We start from the raw sequence: 18983 nt of genomic DNA, 5'->3' as shown, positions 1-18983 counted from the left end.
TATGCACACGACTATAATCCCTAGTCGGGTAGTTAGAAGTGTTTATAGACTTACCGCTGTGATGAACGCAACACCCGTCCACCTTTCGCCCAATGTATAAAAATCCTACTTGGTAAAGAGCAAGCCTACCGCCGTTACTTAGATTAATTAAGTTTCTTATTGGTGTTTCCAATTCCTTATATGAGTCTTATTCGAAAATTTTAATTTTAATATTTTTTTACATTTTTTAATTATTTTTTTACATGTATACGACCTCTCCAATGCAAAGATTATATAAACAGGGAGTACTCCAATGGGTCGGTATATATTCACCCCAATAAAACTTAAAAATATTAGAATGGCAACACTGGACATAATATTCTTATATTACCCATAAATTTTACCGTATCACCACTAAAAAATGAAAAAAAATCTTAAAAAAAAATAAATTTACCTAATGTTATTTTAATTTCTGCATATAATAAAAGTCAAAATTTAAAAATGAAGCAAAATTTTAGAAAAAAGGAAATGAGTAATTGAAGAATTTTTGAAGAGAAATGCATGTCATGTCTGTGTAGTATAGTTGCTAAAACATAGTAAAAATTAATAAATGTGTATATTTGGGTAAGAGTGCAGGAAATATATCAATTAAAAAAATATTAGATATTTTAGATATAGAAATGTTAGATATAGAAAAAATAATAAAATTGCATTTGATAACGCTGAAATAAGGGAATTACATTTTAAAATGTTGGCAACCCAGTACTACGCCTACAAATCTTGTCAAAAAGTGTCTCGTCTTCAAGTTTTCTGTTTATTTTAAGAAATTTAAGAATTTAGGACATTAAGATTACATTCCAAGTTTGTAATATTTATTTATTTATAATAGTGCTTCATTTGCATAATTATGCATTACGTTTAATATTTCGGTTCCTTAACGGTACAGTAAAATACACTTTTACAAACTGTCAAACTTTATCGATTTTCAGAGAGGGCGTAAAAATTAAAATATTGTTCGATATCTAAAAGGGTTTATCAAAAAGTAGAAATACCAGCAAAATGACGGACTCTAAATATTTCACTACTACGAAGAAAGGAGAAATTTTCGAACTAAAATCAGAATTGAACAGTGACAAGAAAGAGAAGAAGAAAGAGGCAGTAAAAAAGGTAGATAAAGATATATAATAAATTGGAATTCTTTTTTCCATTAATATATATTCTTACTTAAATTGTATAAGCATATCTTCTTAAATTTTACGTTACTATGTTTTTATGCAAATTGGAATGGCAAACAATCTAAAAACTCATCTGATGGAATTAATTATTCTTAACTACCGTAATTGTACTATATTTTGAGTATTTACATACAATTAATTTTTTTTTACCAAATTGTGCACAGACTCAATTATTTTTAAGCTTAAACATTTATCAATCAGTATATATGTATATATATATATATATATATATATATATATATATATATATATATATATATATATATATATATATATATATATATATATATATATATATAGTTTAAAATTTATTTTATATATATATATATAGATAATTTATACTTATAGATGGATCATATTTAGAGTTTTATAATTTAAAAAAATATAGTATTTTGTGTCTATATTACATATTTTTTTTATAGGTCATTGCTTCAATGACAGTGGGCAAAGATGTCTCTGCATTATTCCCAGATGTTGTAAACTGCATGCAAACAGATAATTTAGAGCTGAAGAAATTGGTATACTTGTATCTTATGAATTATGCCAAATCGCAGCCTGATATGGCAATTATGGCAGTCAACACATTTGTAAAGGTATGCATCTGTCACCTAATGATTGTATATGATTTTGTAAGGCTATTCAGTACAAGTAATGTTAATTATTAATCTATTACATAAGTAATGTTAATTCAGCAGCTAACTTAATTCTAGATTAAGAATTAACATAGATTTTGTAATGATGTCATCTTGTGTGCGTTAATTTTAATACCAAACCTTACAGAATATTGATTTTTTTTCCTTTTAAAAATGAATTTAAATTATTATTAATAGTAAGCAAGAAATTTATATCTACTAGTAAAAAGAAAAAACACATTTTGTTAGACTGTTTTGCCAGGAATGTATTAAAAGAAAATTATTTTTATCATTGAAATAAATATCAGTAACATCTGTTTATTTAGTATTACTTTTTTCTAGAAATTCATTTATTAGAAATTAGTCATTATTTTTATATCTTAAATTATGAGATATTTGATTGTCAAATGTATAACAATGATAAATATACAATAAAAACATTATATAATATGTAAAAAGGAATGCACAATTTTTTAACATACTGAAAAGCCTTACATTAGATTTTATTGTTTTTTCTTTGTGACTTTGCAGTTTAATGCATGTTGAAAGAAAATTAACTAAAACAATTTTGGGTAGGATTTCTGTGGTAAAATAGAAAATATTGGTTCAAGTGAGCATGGGGATTATAAAAATATTACAATTATGGCTTATAAATTTGAGAATAATATTTTTTTTTTTCAAATCAATAACTACGAGTAGTGTAGTTATTTGTGTGTGTGACTTGTCTTTTTTATCGTTTTAATGTCTACTGTACCATATTATGATGGGTGGAAGGATCTACCAACATACCAGCTTGTTAAGGTAAACAAACGATCCAGAAAACCTCAGCTCATTCATCTGTAGATTTACACATTTGAGTACATTTATCCCCATTTATGACAGTGATCCCATACTATTAATTTACATCCCAATTACTTTAAATATTTATCCTGCATGAACATTATTGTTTATTACTTTATCAAATATACATGATGATATGAGCCCATTAATACATAGAAGAAACAAAAATATTAAATAGTAAAACAAAATATTGTAAAATATTGTACTGGTAATTGAAAATAATTTTTAGGGTTGACAACCCTGATGATATTTGAGAATTTTAAAATGTACTGGGTTGAAAAATTTTTTTCTCCTGACAAATTGAATTTGAACCTACATCACTTAGCTATCACTTGAGTATATTTTTTTAATTAATGATAATGGAATGGTTATTCCACCTGCATTATCAGTATACATTGGCATGGTACCAGTGAGGGATGATAGGTGAGGATAAAGTAGTTCAATTAGCCTATCATGATGAATTCAACAATGAATCTATTATAATGATTTCTGAGGGCCATAAATAAATGAATCTCTACTCTCCCAATTGACTGTATTTTTTTATGGATGATAATGGAATGGTAACCCGGCCTGTGCTATCGGTATACACTGGTGGGGCACCAGTGAAAGATGACAGGTCAGAATGAAAGCAGGTCAGTTAGCCCATCCTGATGAATTCAACTGGAATAAACCATGATGGTTTCCATGAGGAACTATATGGAGGTCAACCTGATAGGGTATATTGCTAGTAATGAGGCTATTTGACTCCATTACTAACTATCCCTTTCCCTTCAATTGACTGTATTACCAGTTACATAATGTATGAAATACTATCAAATGACAAATTTCTCAACCAATTGAGCCATCTACCATTTTATAATGCTTGGCTTGTTATTATATTTCAAATAGAATTACATATTATTATTGCTTTTCTTATCGTTTACTTTTATTTTATTGTTATTATTAAGTGTAGAGTTAAGCACTAAACAAATATTTCTTTCTTTTTTCAATAATATTTTTCAACCTAAGTACATTTTATTGATATTAATAAAAGCTTCATAATTTGATAAATCAATCTAGACACTATCATGTATATTTTATAATGTAATTGGCCCTTAGAATATTGCATGAGAATTACAAAATAAATCCTATTGTCACACTAGCACAGTCATAGATGTGTAAATCTACATACCAATAAAAATGCTACATAAAATTTTATTTGAATATGAAATATCTATGAAATCCATGCCTCATTCAGTATAATAGAAGCACATTGCTACTCTTATAATTAGTATCATACTGTAGAACCTCTCTAATCTGACTGCCTCTCCTCACACTACATTCTAAACCGTATTTTAATCATATTAGAGTTTATACATAGATATCCATATTTCATAATAATTTTTATTCTATGCTTTGTGCATTTAAACCTGGAATATGTTAAGATATTTCTTATTTAAAAGTATTTAATCCCTAAGTTCGAAAAACGTAAGAGTTTTTAGAATAATGTAACAACATGTGTATGTAAAATAACATTACAAAATTATTATATTTTATTATAATTTATATTATTAAATATTAATATTTAAGGCACACAACATTTTAAACTAGAAACAGACTAGTGGGTTTCTACAATTGCTATTATTATAGCTTAGCCAGGAGTAAAGAACTTGCTATAGTTATGCTGAAAAAATTTAATTTATATCTTAATTTTACTATCTAATAAATAGTATTATGAACACTACATATTGCCTGTCTGCTTTTTAAAAGATTTATGATTACATAGGAGATTTCTAATAGCACTCTGATATTTATGATTAATCTACTGATATCCCATTTATTAAAATAAACAAGATCTAGTCTAGATTTTAATAATTGACACATTCATATTGTGATGGTAAAAAATGTTTGTCACTTCATGCTTTGAAAGGCTTGTATAGCAGTCGGCAGTATGTAGTGTCAATATTTATATATTTTTTTTAATTCTTGGCATTGAAAATTTTTGTTAGCACGTATTTCTTTACAAATTGGATACTTAAAAATTATAACAAGAAAAAAATATATTGGAAAATAATAAACTTCTTTATTTTTCTATAACATGCCGAGTTGTTTACATAATTTTCCAAATATAAAAAATTTTTATATAATTTTATTTATTTTTACAGCCGCAATAGTAGATTCCCTGGTTAAACTATATCTGCTTAATAGTAAATTGCTTTAATATTATTGGTGTGTTGCCTTTATCTTTTTCTTTTATACTGAATGCAAACATTCTTGAATGCCTGCAGGACTGCGAGGACTCGAACCCGCTAATAAGGGCGCTGGCGGTGCGGACGATGGGCTGCATCCGAGTGGACAAGATCACAGAATACCTCTGTGAGCCATTGAGAAAGTGCCTCAAAGATGAGGATCCATACGTGAGGAAGACAGCTGCGGTCTGTGTTGCGAAGCTATACGACATATCGTCCAGTATGGTTGAGGACCAGGTAATATATTTTTTTTTTTTTTATTTTTGAAGCATTTTTTTATTATTTTATATGTTGATGTTGCATCACCAGTTCTTTTTATATTTGATACTGCTTATTGTGTATTTGGAATATAGTATTTTTTGATAAAATTCAATGAAACTGTAAACAAACAAGTTTTGACTTGACCATAAGACAGTTTGCTTATGTCCAACAGTAGTACAAAATAAAAAATCTATTACATAATTGATTCCATTTTTCGACTTGTTACTAGTTTCATTTAGAGAGTTTATAGTGGTAATATCAACAAAACTTGGTTATATTTTTATTAAGTTTTAATAAAAAATTTTTTCTGTATAGCCATTATTTTCAATCTTTACTTGTACACACATACTTAATTCTGTATTCTAAATTCAAATATTATAAATCAAATATGTTTATGGAGCATTTTGCTCATTGATGCGTTTTGTGTAATAAAATAATAATGAATTGAAGAGGTTTGATATTGAATTAGATATATTTACTTGTTTTAATATTTTATTGATCTTATTTTATCACTTTAGCAAATGGAGGTAATTATTTGTTTGTTAATGATTAGTTTCATAACTGTAATTTGTCTGTTTTACTTTTTTCTAAAAGCACAGTTTAAAATATACCTAGTATCATAGATTTCTTTTACTGCTGATAATTTTATTGTCCTATTTGCACTAGCGCCCTTTAGGCTATAACTGCTGTTATAATGTAATGTATGACATACATGTATCTTAATTTATTTTCTATATTTTTCATTATAATTATGAATAATTTTATTTTAGGGTTTTCTAGATCAGCTGAAGGATTTACTCAGCGATTCCAACCCAATGGTGGTAGCGAATGCAGTTGCCGCTCTATCTGAAATCAATGAAGCTAGTGTCTCTGGACAGCCCTTAGTCGGTATGTTATTTATAAAATATTTTTTAAAACATCTCTTAATTTTTTAAATATTTTTCTTATAGAGCATTCAATACGGGAGGTGGGATTCAAGAGCTTTCGTTTTGGTGTCTTTTTTTATTATAAATACTTTACTTTTTGTTTTTTGATGACGATCAAAAATGAATAGGTTCTGCCGTGAAGCAGTTTTGTTTGCATGACTGTTTCGTTTAGTAGAGTGGGATATGGCAATGAAATTACAGGGTGTAACACCTTAGTCCTCAAGAATGGCAACGCAAGATAGGTATCGTGGACGACACAGTATACTCTGTTATGTCTATTATCACTTTCCATCAAGTAGACTGTCAGCTTGTATCCCATTCTAAGTTGTATAAGAAAATTAACCTAAGCTGGGTCTATGCTTATTCTTCTTATATTATGTTTCTGTATTCATGATATTTTATATTGAATAATCGCTAAATGTATAATTCCTAAAATGGTTAGGGAGGAAAGGGATTGTTAGTAATGGAGACTAAGAATCTTATTGCTAGCAATATACCCAACCAGGTCGACCTCCTCGCGGTTCTCCCTGGAAACTATCATGGTTAATTCCTGATGAATTCATCATGATGGTCTAACTGGCCTGTTTTTATTCTCATCTATCACCTTTCACTGGTACTCCGCCAGCTTATCCCGTTAGCGCAGGCGAGGTTACCATACTATTTTCACCCATCAAAAAAAATCCCTAAAATGGTATCCCAACCATGTGTTATGTTGGGAAAAACCAGACAATATCTGAGTGTATAAAAACATAATAATAATAATAATAATAAACTCTTTATTGCGCACAGTAAAGATGTATACAAGGAGTATTTATACAGAACGTGCATATACAAAAGGCAGCCTTATCGCTACAAGCAATCTCTTACAGACAACCTGGCATAAAGAATGGATAAGTACAGAGAGAAAGGTAGATGGCGCAAATCAGACACAGTAAATGCATAAAAGGAATCAGACAAAATGCAAAAAATTCTAAATATAAAAATAAGATTACATAACCTAAATAAACATACATATATAATAAAAATAATAATACATAAACATACATATATAATATAAATAATAATACATAAACATACATATATATAATATAAATAATAATACATAAACATAAATATACTAAATAGATCAAGATAAATCACACATAGTAAACGTCAAAGCAAATTAGAGAGATAGGAAATGAGATTTTACCTGCCTCTTGAACGAGGCAAGAGATTGCGCTGATCTAATAGAAAGAGGTAAGGAGTTCCAGAGACGGATAGCTTTTATAGTGAAAGAATAGGAATAGAATTTAGAAGAATGAATAGGAGTTACTAAACGAAGGGATCTCGCGCTGCGCAATGTACGACCCTGAGAATCGACATGAAACTCAAAGCACATTTTGAGGTAATCGGGAGTTGAAGGATGAAAAAGAATAGTGTAAAGAAGAGATAGGATGTGCCAGTTCCTGCGAAGGCGAATTGGAAGCCACTTGAGTTGATTGCGGAAATCAGAAATGTGGTCATATTAAATCATAATAAAGTAATATTAAACGATCTACAGCAGAGCTCAGAACTGATTTATAAAAGTTTATTTTCTAATGTACATGGAATTACATTTATGCAATGCAGGCCTTTTAATATACATGTGAATAATAAATATATCGATTAACATGTAACTTAGTTGATTTATTACCCGCCTCCCAGTTACCACTTGTGAGCGGTAGGTACTACATAGTTTTCGCACTGTATGGTTATGTTTGTACATAGAAATGAACGCGTCAACAATCAACAAGCTGTTGACTGCTCTAAACGAGTGCACGGAGTGGGGGCAGGTGTTCATTCTGGACGCACTGTCCAACTACTGCCCGAGGGACGCGCGTGAGGCACACTCGATCTGCGAGCGTATCACGCCGCGTCTCGCGCACGCTAACGCCGCCGTCGTCCTCTCCGCCGTCAAGGTGCCCTACCACCATAGTACCCTTTTCTTACTATCCTTCAATATATACATTCTTTGATATTTAATGTTACTTTTATTATATCACTTAATATTTAAAAATCTACTGCTGATCTCTATTGTAATAAAGTCGTGAGTATATTTGTGTATTTATTTTTGTCTATACATTGTATTATGTATTATTTGTATTTGGTTTCTGTGATCTCTTAATAGAGCAGGTATAAAGGACTGAGTCTTTCTTAAGCAAAAGGTGCACAGATTTTGGAGACTAAAAAGTTACAGCACTGAAATTAAACATATTAATGTTATGTTTCGACTTATTTCTTATTAAAAATGATTATGTAGAAATTTTGCTTGAATTTCTGCATAATTACAAAATAACAAAAAACACATGTCTTAATTTCAGCGCCATCTAGAATAATTTGTCTAACTTTGTTTTTCTGCTATCTTCTTCTTAAAAAGATTACTACGGATTTAGATTTCGCCTTGAAATTGCGAATATGTATTGATTGTCCTGTTCGAATGCAGGTGCTGATGAAGCTGATGGAGATGGTGTCGGAGGACACGGAGCTGGTGAGCACGCTGTCCCGCAAGCTGGCGCCGCCGCTGGTGACGCTGCTCAGCGCCGAGCCCGAGGTGCAGTACGTCGCGCTGCGCAACATCAACCTCGTCGTGCAGAAGCGGCCCGAGATACTCAAGCACGAGATGAAAGTACGTACTTTATCGTTACTTGTATGTTTCCATTCAATGTTACACGAGATCTCTTTGTTAAGAACGTTCATACCGAAGTGTGGCGACTTCACATGGAATTATTTGATTATTTACAAAAATAATTGAAGACAATTTACAAAAACAATCCTGTTATAAATGTGAAAGTTTGTGCAAACAAACATCTGGCTGTTCATATTTTTGCTATTAAATCACACTCAAACTTTTGTTTGTTGTTGTCAGTTCAGCTGTTTCAAATCAGTTGATTTGAATATTTCCTATATAGGTAGGTTATATTCTAACTTATATCAATTAGGTAATTCATAATACTGAATCACGCGGGCAATAATAACCTTTAATTTTTCTCATTGATTATTTTAAAAAGTGCACGATCTAAATCGACCTCCATGCGGTTGCGCCTAGAAACAGTTATGGTTACTTCTAATTAATTCGTCACGATAAGACAACTGCCCTCATTCATTCTTACCCATTGTCTCTCACTAGGTGCCACGCCAGCGTATACCGATAGTTATACCATCCGGGTTTTTTTTTTTTAAGAGTGATTGATGAGAATGAAAACAGGCCAGTTAGCCCATTATGATGAACAACTCATCAGGAATTAACCATGATACTTTCCAGGGAGAACCGCGAGGAGACCGACCTGGTTTATTTATTTATTTACAAGAATTTTTTTTGGGTATATTGCTAGCAATGGGATTCTCAGTCTCCATTACTAACAATCCCTTTCCTCCCTACCATCCGGGTTAGCATTTCATTGTCATAAAAAGAACTTCATTTCCCGTCAGGTGTTCTTCGTAAAGTACAACGACCCGATCTACGTGAAGCTGGAGAAGCTGGATATTATGATCCGGCTAGCGTCGCAGGCGAACATCGCGCAGGTGCTGGGCGAGCTGAAGGAGTACGCCACCGAGGTGGACGTAGACTTCGTCAGGAAGGCCGTCCGCGCTATAGGCCGCTGCGCCATTAAGGTAACCAAGTTTATCTAACCACCATTCTTGACTACTCTGCTTTACATTTTTTATGAACGAGATATTTACCGTATTTTTTTTTTTGCAGAAAAATTCTTATCTTACTAATATAATAAAATTGTAATTAAATAATTTATTTATTTATTCTTTATTTGATCACATTATAAAACAATGTTTAGTATTAAAGGTGGACTTAATGCTTATATAGTATTCTCTCCCAGTCAAACTTTGGTAAAACAGAAACTAAAGTTTTCGGTGAAAAATTGGGAAGTGTCGTATATCAACAATTACAGACGTATCCATATTGATAGGCTTACAGATTATATAACACATACACAATATAATATATTTGTATGTAAGAGATAATTATTTTATTAAGAACAGTAGCAGGCAAAACAATGAGTTTTTAGAAATCTCAGTTCATCTCAGATAGATAATTTATTTGCATTATTTAAAGCACACAAATTATAACAGATACAGATATACATAAAAAATGAGATAAGAGAAATGATAAAAAAATACATACAGCTAAGTACAATTTTTCCTTTTGTGCGTGTGCCATAACAATTCAAACTGTCTGTATGTTTGTTCCGGCATAGATCTTGCGACTCTGGCCTTTGATCACTAAACTATTCGAGTTTACTCCAAAGGTGGAGCCGTCAGCGGAACGCTGCGTGTCAACACTGCTGGAACTCATCCAGACGAAGGTGAACTATGTGGTGCAGGAGGCTATTGTTGTGATCAAGGACATCTTCCGCAAGTACCCCAACAAGTACGAGAGCATCATCAGCACACTATGCGAGAACCTCGATACGCTCGACGAGCCCGAAGCCAGGGCGTCTATGGTGAGTTTCATTGTTACTTCATTTTATATAATGGAATAAATTATTGGTAGATTTTTTTGCTTAAAATGGCAAACAAATTGACGACCGACTAGTGGAAAGTGGTAATAGCCTAGACTAATATACTGGAATGCCCATAGTATTTATTTATTTATATATATAAACTTTAATGCACAGTAAAATTATATGTTCATTTAGCAGACTTAGTATCTCTTCAAATATAATTGTCTATGTTGAAATTTCATTTAAAGAAGGCGCTATAAGAATAACATATAGGAGAAAGAATTAAAAAAAGTTAAAAGTTATGTTTAAAAAAACTACATGAAAAAATAAAAAAAAATTCATTGTCGATTTTTTGCTTGTTCTCTTAGTCAAGATGAAGATGAATGGTGGCACATTATAATAACATACCTACTCCGTCACTATATAGCTAGCCAATAAATATGGAATTATATTTTATAGTTATTTGACTAGATCAGTGTTTTCCAATCTTTTTCATGATGCGACCCCCTTATTATGTAAAAATATCTTGCGACCCCTACCCTCCACGGTTTCCAATGTGTTTGAATTATATTATAGTACAATTATGAAATTCGTACATTTGTATTTATATTCACATTTAGTTATCGATAAAATAAAATAAATAATACATAATAAAGTATTTAAAACAGATATGTAATCGATGTCTGTTACTTACATACTTCATTATGTATTATTGATTGATTGATGTATTTACGGAACTGTTGATTTTTAGCTGCTTTGCGACCTTTCGCGACCCCCTTATAGAGGCTCGGGAACCCCCCAAGGGGTCACGACGCACACTTTGAAAAACACTGGACTAGATTGATGTGATTTGAATTGATTGCATTACAAAAAATATGGCAGTTAACTAAATCTAAAGTCGTTGTTTTCAGGTATGGATCGTGGGCGAGTACGCAGAACGTATCGACAACGCCGACGAGCTGCTGGACTCTTTCCTCGAAGGGTTCCACGATGAAAACGCCCAGGTACTAATTAACTTAATTATACCAATCAATTATCAATTTAAATTTCCGACTTATAGCTGAAAGGGACGAACAAATAACGAAATAAATAAACGAAACGTAACGAATCAAAATTGAACTGGTTTGCAGGCGGTTGTGCTTGTGACTTCATTCGTTTGTATTATTATAACATTGTAGACATTTCTTTTTAATCAACTTTAAAAAGAAGGAGTCTGTCACTCCGTCAGTTCTGAATTGATTTGGAAAAATATTTTTTGTCTGAAAGGATGCACTTGCAGTTTAGTTCCATAAAAATGTTGTCAAAATCTGTTCAGTAGTTTAGTTTTTAAATTAAAATAACTTTTATTGGTTTTGTCACAATTATACAGTTATACATTATACAGTATAGTAGTGTATAGTTTATATTTTATACAGTTTCATTACAATTTTTTATTAAATATGAGGACAGTAGATGTTAACGAATCTATACCTAACAGGTGCAACTGCAACTGCTGACCGCCGTGGTGAAGTTATTCTTGAAGCGGCCGGCCGACACGCAGGAGCTCGTCCAACACGTCCTCAGTCTTGCCACGCAGGACTCTGATAACCCTGACCTCAGGTGTGTATGTGCAATGTCATTCAAGATTAAGTATACACACATGTGAAAATGTTTTAATGACTAGAAGAAACTATGCATTGTGTACATCTGTCTCCATGAAGACAATGTTTACTCAAAATTTTTTATATTTCCGTGCAGGAGAATATATAATCATATAGACAAAAAATTTACATATATATATATATATATATATATATATATATGTATTTACCAGAGGGAGACTTTGTACAAAAGTCATTTGCTTGGGTACCACTGTTCTATTCGTGTTTCTACCATGAAGCAGTGATATGGCAGTGAATTTACAGGGTACAGAGTAATAACACTCGAGTCATCAGGAATGGCAACGCATGGGGGGTATCATGGGCGAAACAGTATACTCTTATGTCCACGGTACTGCTCATGTCTATACGGTTACCACTTTCCATCAGATGGGCCACCAGCGTGTTTGCCATTTTAAGTTGCATAAAAAAGTATGTGTGAGTATTAGTTTATGTTTCCTTAATTAATTAATGAATTACCTATTTCTCTGTTTGCCCGATGGTTGACTAGTAGAAAACACGACCCGGTGTCTGTCAAATGTACACATTGAATAAATATATAATGTGAAAATGCCAGGCAGACATGGCAGGTACTAAAGAAGACCCGAAGTAACCGTGCGTTAATTTATTTATATCCCAAACATAAAACTATCATTATAGGATCAAATTCCTAATTTGATACTTAAGAAATTACAGACAGACAATAAAATTGACATTAATTTTTTTACTTTTCAGTACTATTGTCAATGATTAGGGTCCTTTCAGTGTCTTTCCAATATCACATTTTATAACTTAATACACAATGAAATTCCTGTGAATTTACTCAGATTACGAAAAAAAACATTTAAATCTTTTGCAATGAAATTTCGACATCCAAACGCGCATATTAGTGGCGTAACTGTTAACAAAATATTTTGAACGAAACAAGAGATAATGAATGAATAAGACTTTGTAGCTTGCTTCCTTCTAACTTACAATGGAATTTCACGATATAATCCAGGGACCGCGGATTCATCTACTGGCGGTTGTTGTCCACGGACCCTGCGGCCGCCAAGGAGGTGGTGCTCGCCGACAAGCCCCTCATCTCCGAGGAGACCGACCTCCTGGAGCCCACTCTGCTGGACGAGCTCATCTGCCACATCAGCTCGCTCGCCTCTGTCTACCATAAGCCGCCTACTGCGTTTGTTGAAGGTGAGAATTGTTTTATCAACCGATCTTCAAAAAGAAGGAGGTTTCAATTTCGTTGTATTTTTATGTTTGTTACGTCATAACTTCGCCACTTCTAAACCGATTTGGAACGGATATACTTACAGATTGGTTCAATAGAAATTTTATCAAAATCGGTTCAGTAATTTAGTTCTTTTATATCAAAATAGCTGATTGACACAATATTTAAGTATATTTGTTGCCATTATGATAAAGGTATACTTTAGGACAAGAATAGGTAATATTTAGTTTATTAATAGGCTATGATATGTTTGGTGCGATGTACTGTACATTTACGCTTGCGGCAGGTCGCGGCGCGGGCGTCCGCAAGTCGCTGCCGGCGCGCGGCGCGGCCGCCGACGACTCGCAGCCTCACGTGCCGCAGGCCACCGTCATACCCAACCAGGTACGCGAGCAATGTTTTTTTTTTTTTAATGGGTGATAATGATATGGTAACCCCGTCTGCGCTATTGGTATACACTGGCGGGGCACCAGTGAGGGATGACAGATGAAGATGAAAGTAGGTCAGTTGGCCCATCCTGACGAATTAAACTAGAATTAGTCACGATGGTTTCCAGGGGGAACCACGTGGAGGTCGACCTGACAGGGTATATTGCTAGTAATAAGGCTATTTGACCCCATTACTAACAATCCCTTTCCCCCCACGCGAGCAATGTTATCGAACCTCAGCTCACATTTAATTATATATACATACATACACATCTGTTCCATTGGTGTAGGCAGAAATAATGGAACGTCAAATGCTTTGATTCAACAAACCTCTTTCGCTTCCCCCACATTCATCAACCTTTTTATAAATGCTCGCTGGTTACGGGTAATTTTAATTTGGCCCTTCTTTAGTACGACGCCTATTTGGTCAAAATACATCCGTCTAGGGCGGCTGCAATCTCTTTTGTAATTCTTTTTTCATCCATCCTCTCCATATGGCCAAACAAACGCAACATTCCCTTTTAAATCTTTGTCATTACATCGTCTTTCAGTCCACACATGTCTCTAATAATATTATTGCTTAATAATTCTTTTAATGTAATACCACACATATTTCTCAGAGTTCTTATCTCTACAGTATTTGCTCTGATTTCATACTTTTTCTGCTAGTATTCCCTGAATTATGGCAAAGCGAGCTTTGCTCGATATATTTTTGCTTGCCATAATTGAGAGTATGAATAAATGAATGAGTATACTTGAGTACTGAGAGTACTTGGCAAGTTAAAACTCTTTTTAATATAAAAATGTTATACTAGTAAACAATAACAGTTATCTACTATAAGAAAGTGAAATACTGGTAATAATGTATCATGATATCTATATAAATAAATAAATATCTACTTATTTCACTGTTGCAATAGATTCACGATAATTTTTATATTTAGATCTGTATTTATAACTATATTGTGTAAATATATATTTTGAGGTCATCGCTCCATTTATAGTGTCTGGCACTTGAGAACTCAAAAGGTTGCTCATATTTTTTGTTAACATGATTGAAGCAAAATCTTAATTGCTAGCATATATAACTTTATATCTATTCGAATTTTCAGGAGTCGCTGATAGGTGATCTCCTGTCCATGGACATAGGCGGGCCTCCAGCTCCTACACCTGCTTCAAACCTTGACTTGCTGGCCAGTGGAGTCGACGTTCTTGTGAGTATCTATAATTTAAAAATTAAAAATTTGTTACTGTTGACAGTGTACGGGTTCATTTACATTTATATGTTAGTGTACTGGCAGCATTATTTGTCTATGTTTTATAATAAAAAAAAATGTTGTTTAAGGAATAAAGGAAAAATGGTTTTTGTAAAAAGAGTACTAGAAATAGATATAGAATAAAAATAAGAGTAAAAATAACATTACCATTTACTTTAAATTTATTTTTATTCATAAGTGTTGTGGTCATGGCGATATTGTAAACGTACCTATTCAAACGAACGAATTTGTCTATACATATGTTTTCGTCAGCATACATTAAGTAGCCGTCTCGTTCTACTCAAAAACGATGTAGGGTGAACATGTCTATCGACAGACTCATTTATCACTTATCTAGGTGGATTACATACATTCATATCATGACGATAAAATTTGTACAATAAATTAATGCTGCGATTAATTATATATGCCTCCATTGCATTGCGATAGTTGGGCGGAGGCACGGAGGCGGCCGGTGGAAGCACCACCACAGGACTGCTGGGAGACATCTTCGGCGTGACGGCGGCACCCGCCTGCTACACGCCGCCGCGGCAGTGCTGGCTGCCCGCGGACAAGGGGAAAGGTATATCATATATATCTATCTTTACGCTAAATTCCTTGTGAGGTGGGCATAGAAAAAAATTATAGCACCATATTTAAAAAGTAAAAGGTAACCCGCCACCTAAATAGTAAATCTAGAATCGTAATCCTGCCTGAGATATTGGTATACGCTGACAAAGTACCAGTAAGTGTTGATAGGTACGATCAACCACTTCCTGACAAATTCATCAGGAATTTTCAATGCTTTTGGGAGGGAGGGAGGGCAGGCATGAAGGTCGTCTTGCAACTATCCTTATTTGTTATTCTTTATTGGTAGGTATTATATAGATATGAGGTCGTCAGCCTAATATATCTACCCTAATTTAAAACTAATGTCTTATGAGAATCAGTGGAACTAATCATGCGTTAACAAAGAGCACAAAATAATTATAGCTAAAAATCATCAATTATGCTGGAATTTTCTATACCAATTTAATTACATATTATGGAAATAAGAGAATTTTTTTTAACAACTTTAATACTTTTTTTTTAGGTCTAGAGATCTGGGGCACATTCAGCCGTCAAAATGGACAACCGCGTATGGAGATGACATTCACCAACAAAGCAATGCAGCCCATGAGCGGTTTCGCCATACAGCTCAACAAGAACAGGTGAGATAAGTTATTTTAAATTCGCCATTTTTAATGTATCATATGTGACGTAAGGCAATGTTCATGACCAAAAACTCAAAATATACGCTTCAAGAAATACAATGTAAAAATGATTGCTTCTTATATATCGTCTTTCCAACATTGAATGGATGAATGTTTTATTTTCTCTTCACAAAAGGTAGTAAAAAGTAACAATTTTAGGTACTATTATATGTGAGATCAATTTTGTGAGAGACCGGTGGCTGCAGTAGCTTTTAAAAAGACCTGTGTTACATTATTTTATATATACTTTATTGTACATAAGAGTGTATATCGTTTGTTCTATACCTAGTCACTTTAATTCGTTTCATCCGCGTTATAACGCTGGCCTGATACTAATGAAGATGAAATCAGGTTAATGAACACGTCGCGATTCGTGACAAATTAACCAAGAATTGATCACGGCGGTTATCAAATTTGTCTGTAATGGGGTCGCGGCTAGACTCCGTGACTAACGATTTTCTCCCTCACTTTTCGCCCTAGTAAGCAATGTACGCTTGTCGACAGTTTCGGCGTGTGTCCGGCGGGCGGGCTGGTGGTGGGCGCGCTGGGCGCGGGCGGCGCTGCGGAGGCGCCGCTGTCGCTCGCCACCAGCGGACCCGTGCAGCGGATGGAGCCGCTCAACAACCTACAGGTACCCTCTCTACCTCTTTTTCAGGGGGGAAAGGGATTGTTAGTAATGGAGACTGAGAATCCCATTGCTAGCAATATACCCAACCAGGTCGACCTCCTCATGGTTCTCCCTGAAAACTATTATGGTTAATTCTTGATGAATTCATCATGATGGGCTAACTGATCTGTTTTCATTCTCATCTATCACTGGTGCTCCGCCGTCGTATCCCGTTAGCGCAGGCGGAGTTATCATACCATTTTCACCCATCAAAAAAAAACCTTTTTCAAGCCCTCACATTACTGACTACAATCTCCAATGGGAAGCTATGATAAGGTCGAAGATATATCTCGTGGACCCTCGAATAGCCTAGACCTAATTATGAGGTTGGAAACATTTAGTTCCATTCTTAGCCATACATATGATAATGGTAAAGTGAAACGCATGAGATCTTGACTAAATACATTAATTTTTTCCCCAGGTGGCAATAAAGAACAACGTAGATGTATTCTACTTCGCGTGCCTAATTCCCGTCCATATTCTATTCACCGAAGACGGCCAGCTCGACAAGCGGGTGTTCCTCTCCACTTGGAAGGAAATCCCAGCCGCCAACGAGGTTCAACATACGCTCTCCAACGTGATAGGCACCGCAGACTCTATCGCACAGAAAATGACACTCAACAACATCTTTACGATCGCGAAGAGGAACGTAGAAGGCCAGGATATGTTATACCAGTCTCTGAAACTCACTAACAACATCTGGGTGCTTCTAGAATTAAAACTGCAACCTGGCAACCCCGAAGCGACCCTCAGTCTCAAGTCCCGAACCGTAGAGGTCGCTACTTGCATTTTCCAAGCTTATGAAGCGATTATCAAATCGTAATCTCATTTATTATTTATATGTATATGTTGGTCTAAGAGATTAAAGTATTCCTATACATAAGTGATGTATTAAACAAGACTTTGTACGACTGTAAATTCCAATAGTTAAGTATGAATGTTTATGAAATTAATTCGAGTAGTTTATAGAATAATGTTGCATTTGTAATTTTGTTCGGAGACTAAATTCGTGCTATATACGGCGTCTAATAAAATATGTTAAAATATAGTTTTTTTTTTCTCTCATTTTTTATCTTATATCACGCACAATACCAAAAGCAATAAGGACGAGGGATAAACGCGAGTTACTACAACTAGTGACAACTTGTATTTATTATCGTCCCTTTAGTCTTCTATTAGCTAATGGCCTCCTCAAATTTCATCCTAGATGTAATAGCATTAACGTCATTCTCTTCCTCTACACGCTCTTTTGCAAAAAAAAAAAACTGGGCATTTTGAAATAATAAAAATCTAAATTGTTTAAATAAATAATTAAAATCTAAAAGCATTGTCTAGATTTTTAGCATTTGGAGATGTTTAAGGAGTTTGTGACGCTCATCTGGCAATAATTATGACATTTTCTGCACTACTCATAGTCGACTGATTAAAGCTGCTAGGTGTTAAGTTATATATATGAGAGGAAGTAATGTCTACTAAAGGGTTTTTTATTGAAATAGTAACTACGTCTACGCTACGTACGCTGTACGCTGACGGGGCACCAGAGAGAATGAAAGCAGGTCGGTTAGCCTATCGTGATGAATGCAACTAGAATTAACCACGACAGTTTCCAGGGAGAACCGTGTGGAGGTTGCTAATTATGGGAAAATTTGACCCCCTTACTAATAATCACTTTCGCCCTAAAGAATTTTTTTAATGTGTGGAATAGAATGATAACTCCGCCTACGCTATCGGTATATGCTGGTGGGGCACCAGTGAGGGATGATAGGTGACGATGAAAGCAGGTCAGATAGCCCATCGTGATGAATACAACTGGGACTCAGTACGAAGGTTTCCAGGGGGATCATGGTGTAGGTTGACCTAATAGGGTATATTGCTAGCAATTGGACTGGTATCCTCCCCCCCCCCACAAAGTCCTAAAGAGGGGTTAACACCCCTTTG

The 18983-nt window shown here is 34.0% G+C and overlaps 1 protein-coding gene across 1 annotated transcript; it reads left to right on the top strand.

Moving 5' to 3' along the window:
- The first annotated feature begins 717 nt into the window (after positions 1-717).
- On the top strand, positions 718-18093 carry LOC113514159 (AP-1 complex subunit beta-1). The gene is made up of 18 exons (XM_052895789.1): positions 718-840; positions 969-1146; positions 1637-1807; positions 4954-5151; positions 5946-6063; positions 7848-8038; positions 8563-8745; positions 9549-9731; positions 10382-10576; positions 11488-11580; positions 12054-12175; positions 13214-13404; positions 13728-13825; positions 14982-15083; positions 15576-15708; positions 16219-16336; positions 16883-17009; positions 17467-18093. Exons 2-18 carry the CDS (start codon positions 1039-1041, stop codon positions 17866-17868), a joined length of 2733 nt encoding a protein of 910 aa, XP_052751749.1. The 5' UTR covers positions 718-840; positions 969-1038; the 3' UTR covers positions 17869-18093.
- Positions 18094-18983: the final 890 nt, after the last annotated feature.

The sequence above is a fragment of the Galleria mellonella genome, unplaced genomic scaffold (assembly GCF_026898425.1).
Source record: "Galleria mellonella isolate WM207_F2 unplaced genomic scaffold, CSIRO_AGI_GalMel_v1 utg312, whole genome shotgun sequence".
Taxonomy (NCBI): Eukaryota; Metazoa; Arthropoda; class Insecta; order Lepidoptera; family Pyralidae; genus Galleria; species Galleria mellonella.
Note: the sequence above shows the minus strand (reverse complement) of the source record. Positions and strands in the feature narration are given on the sequence as shown.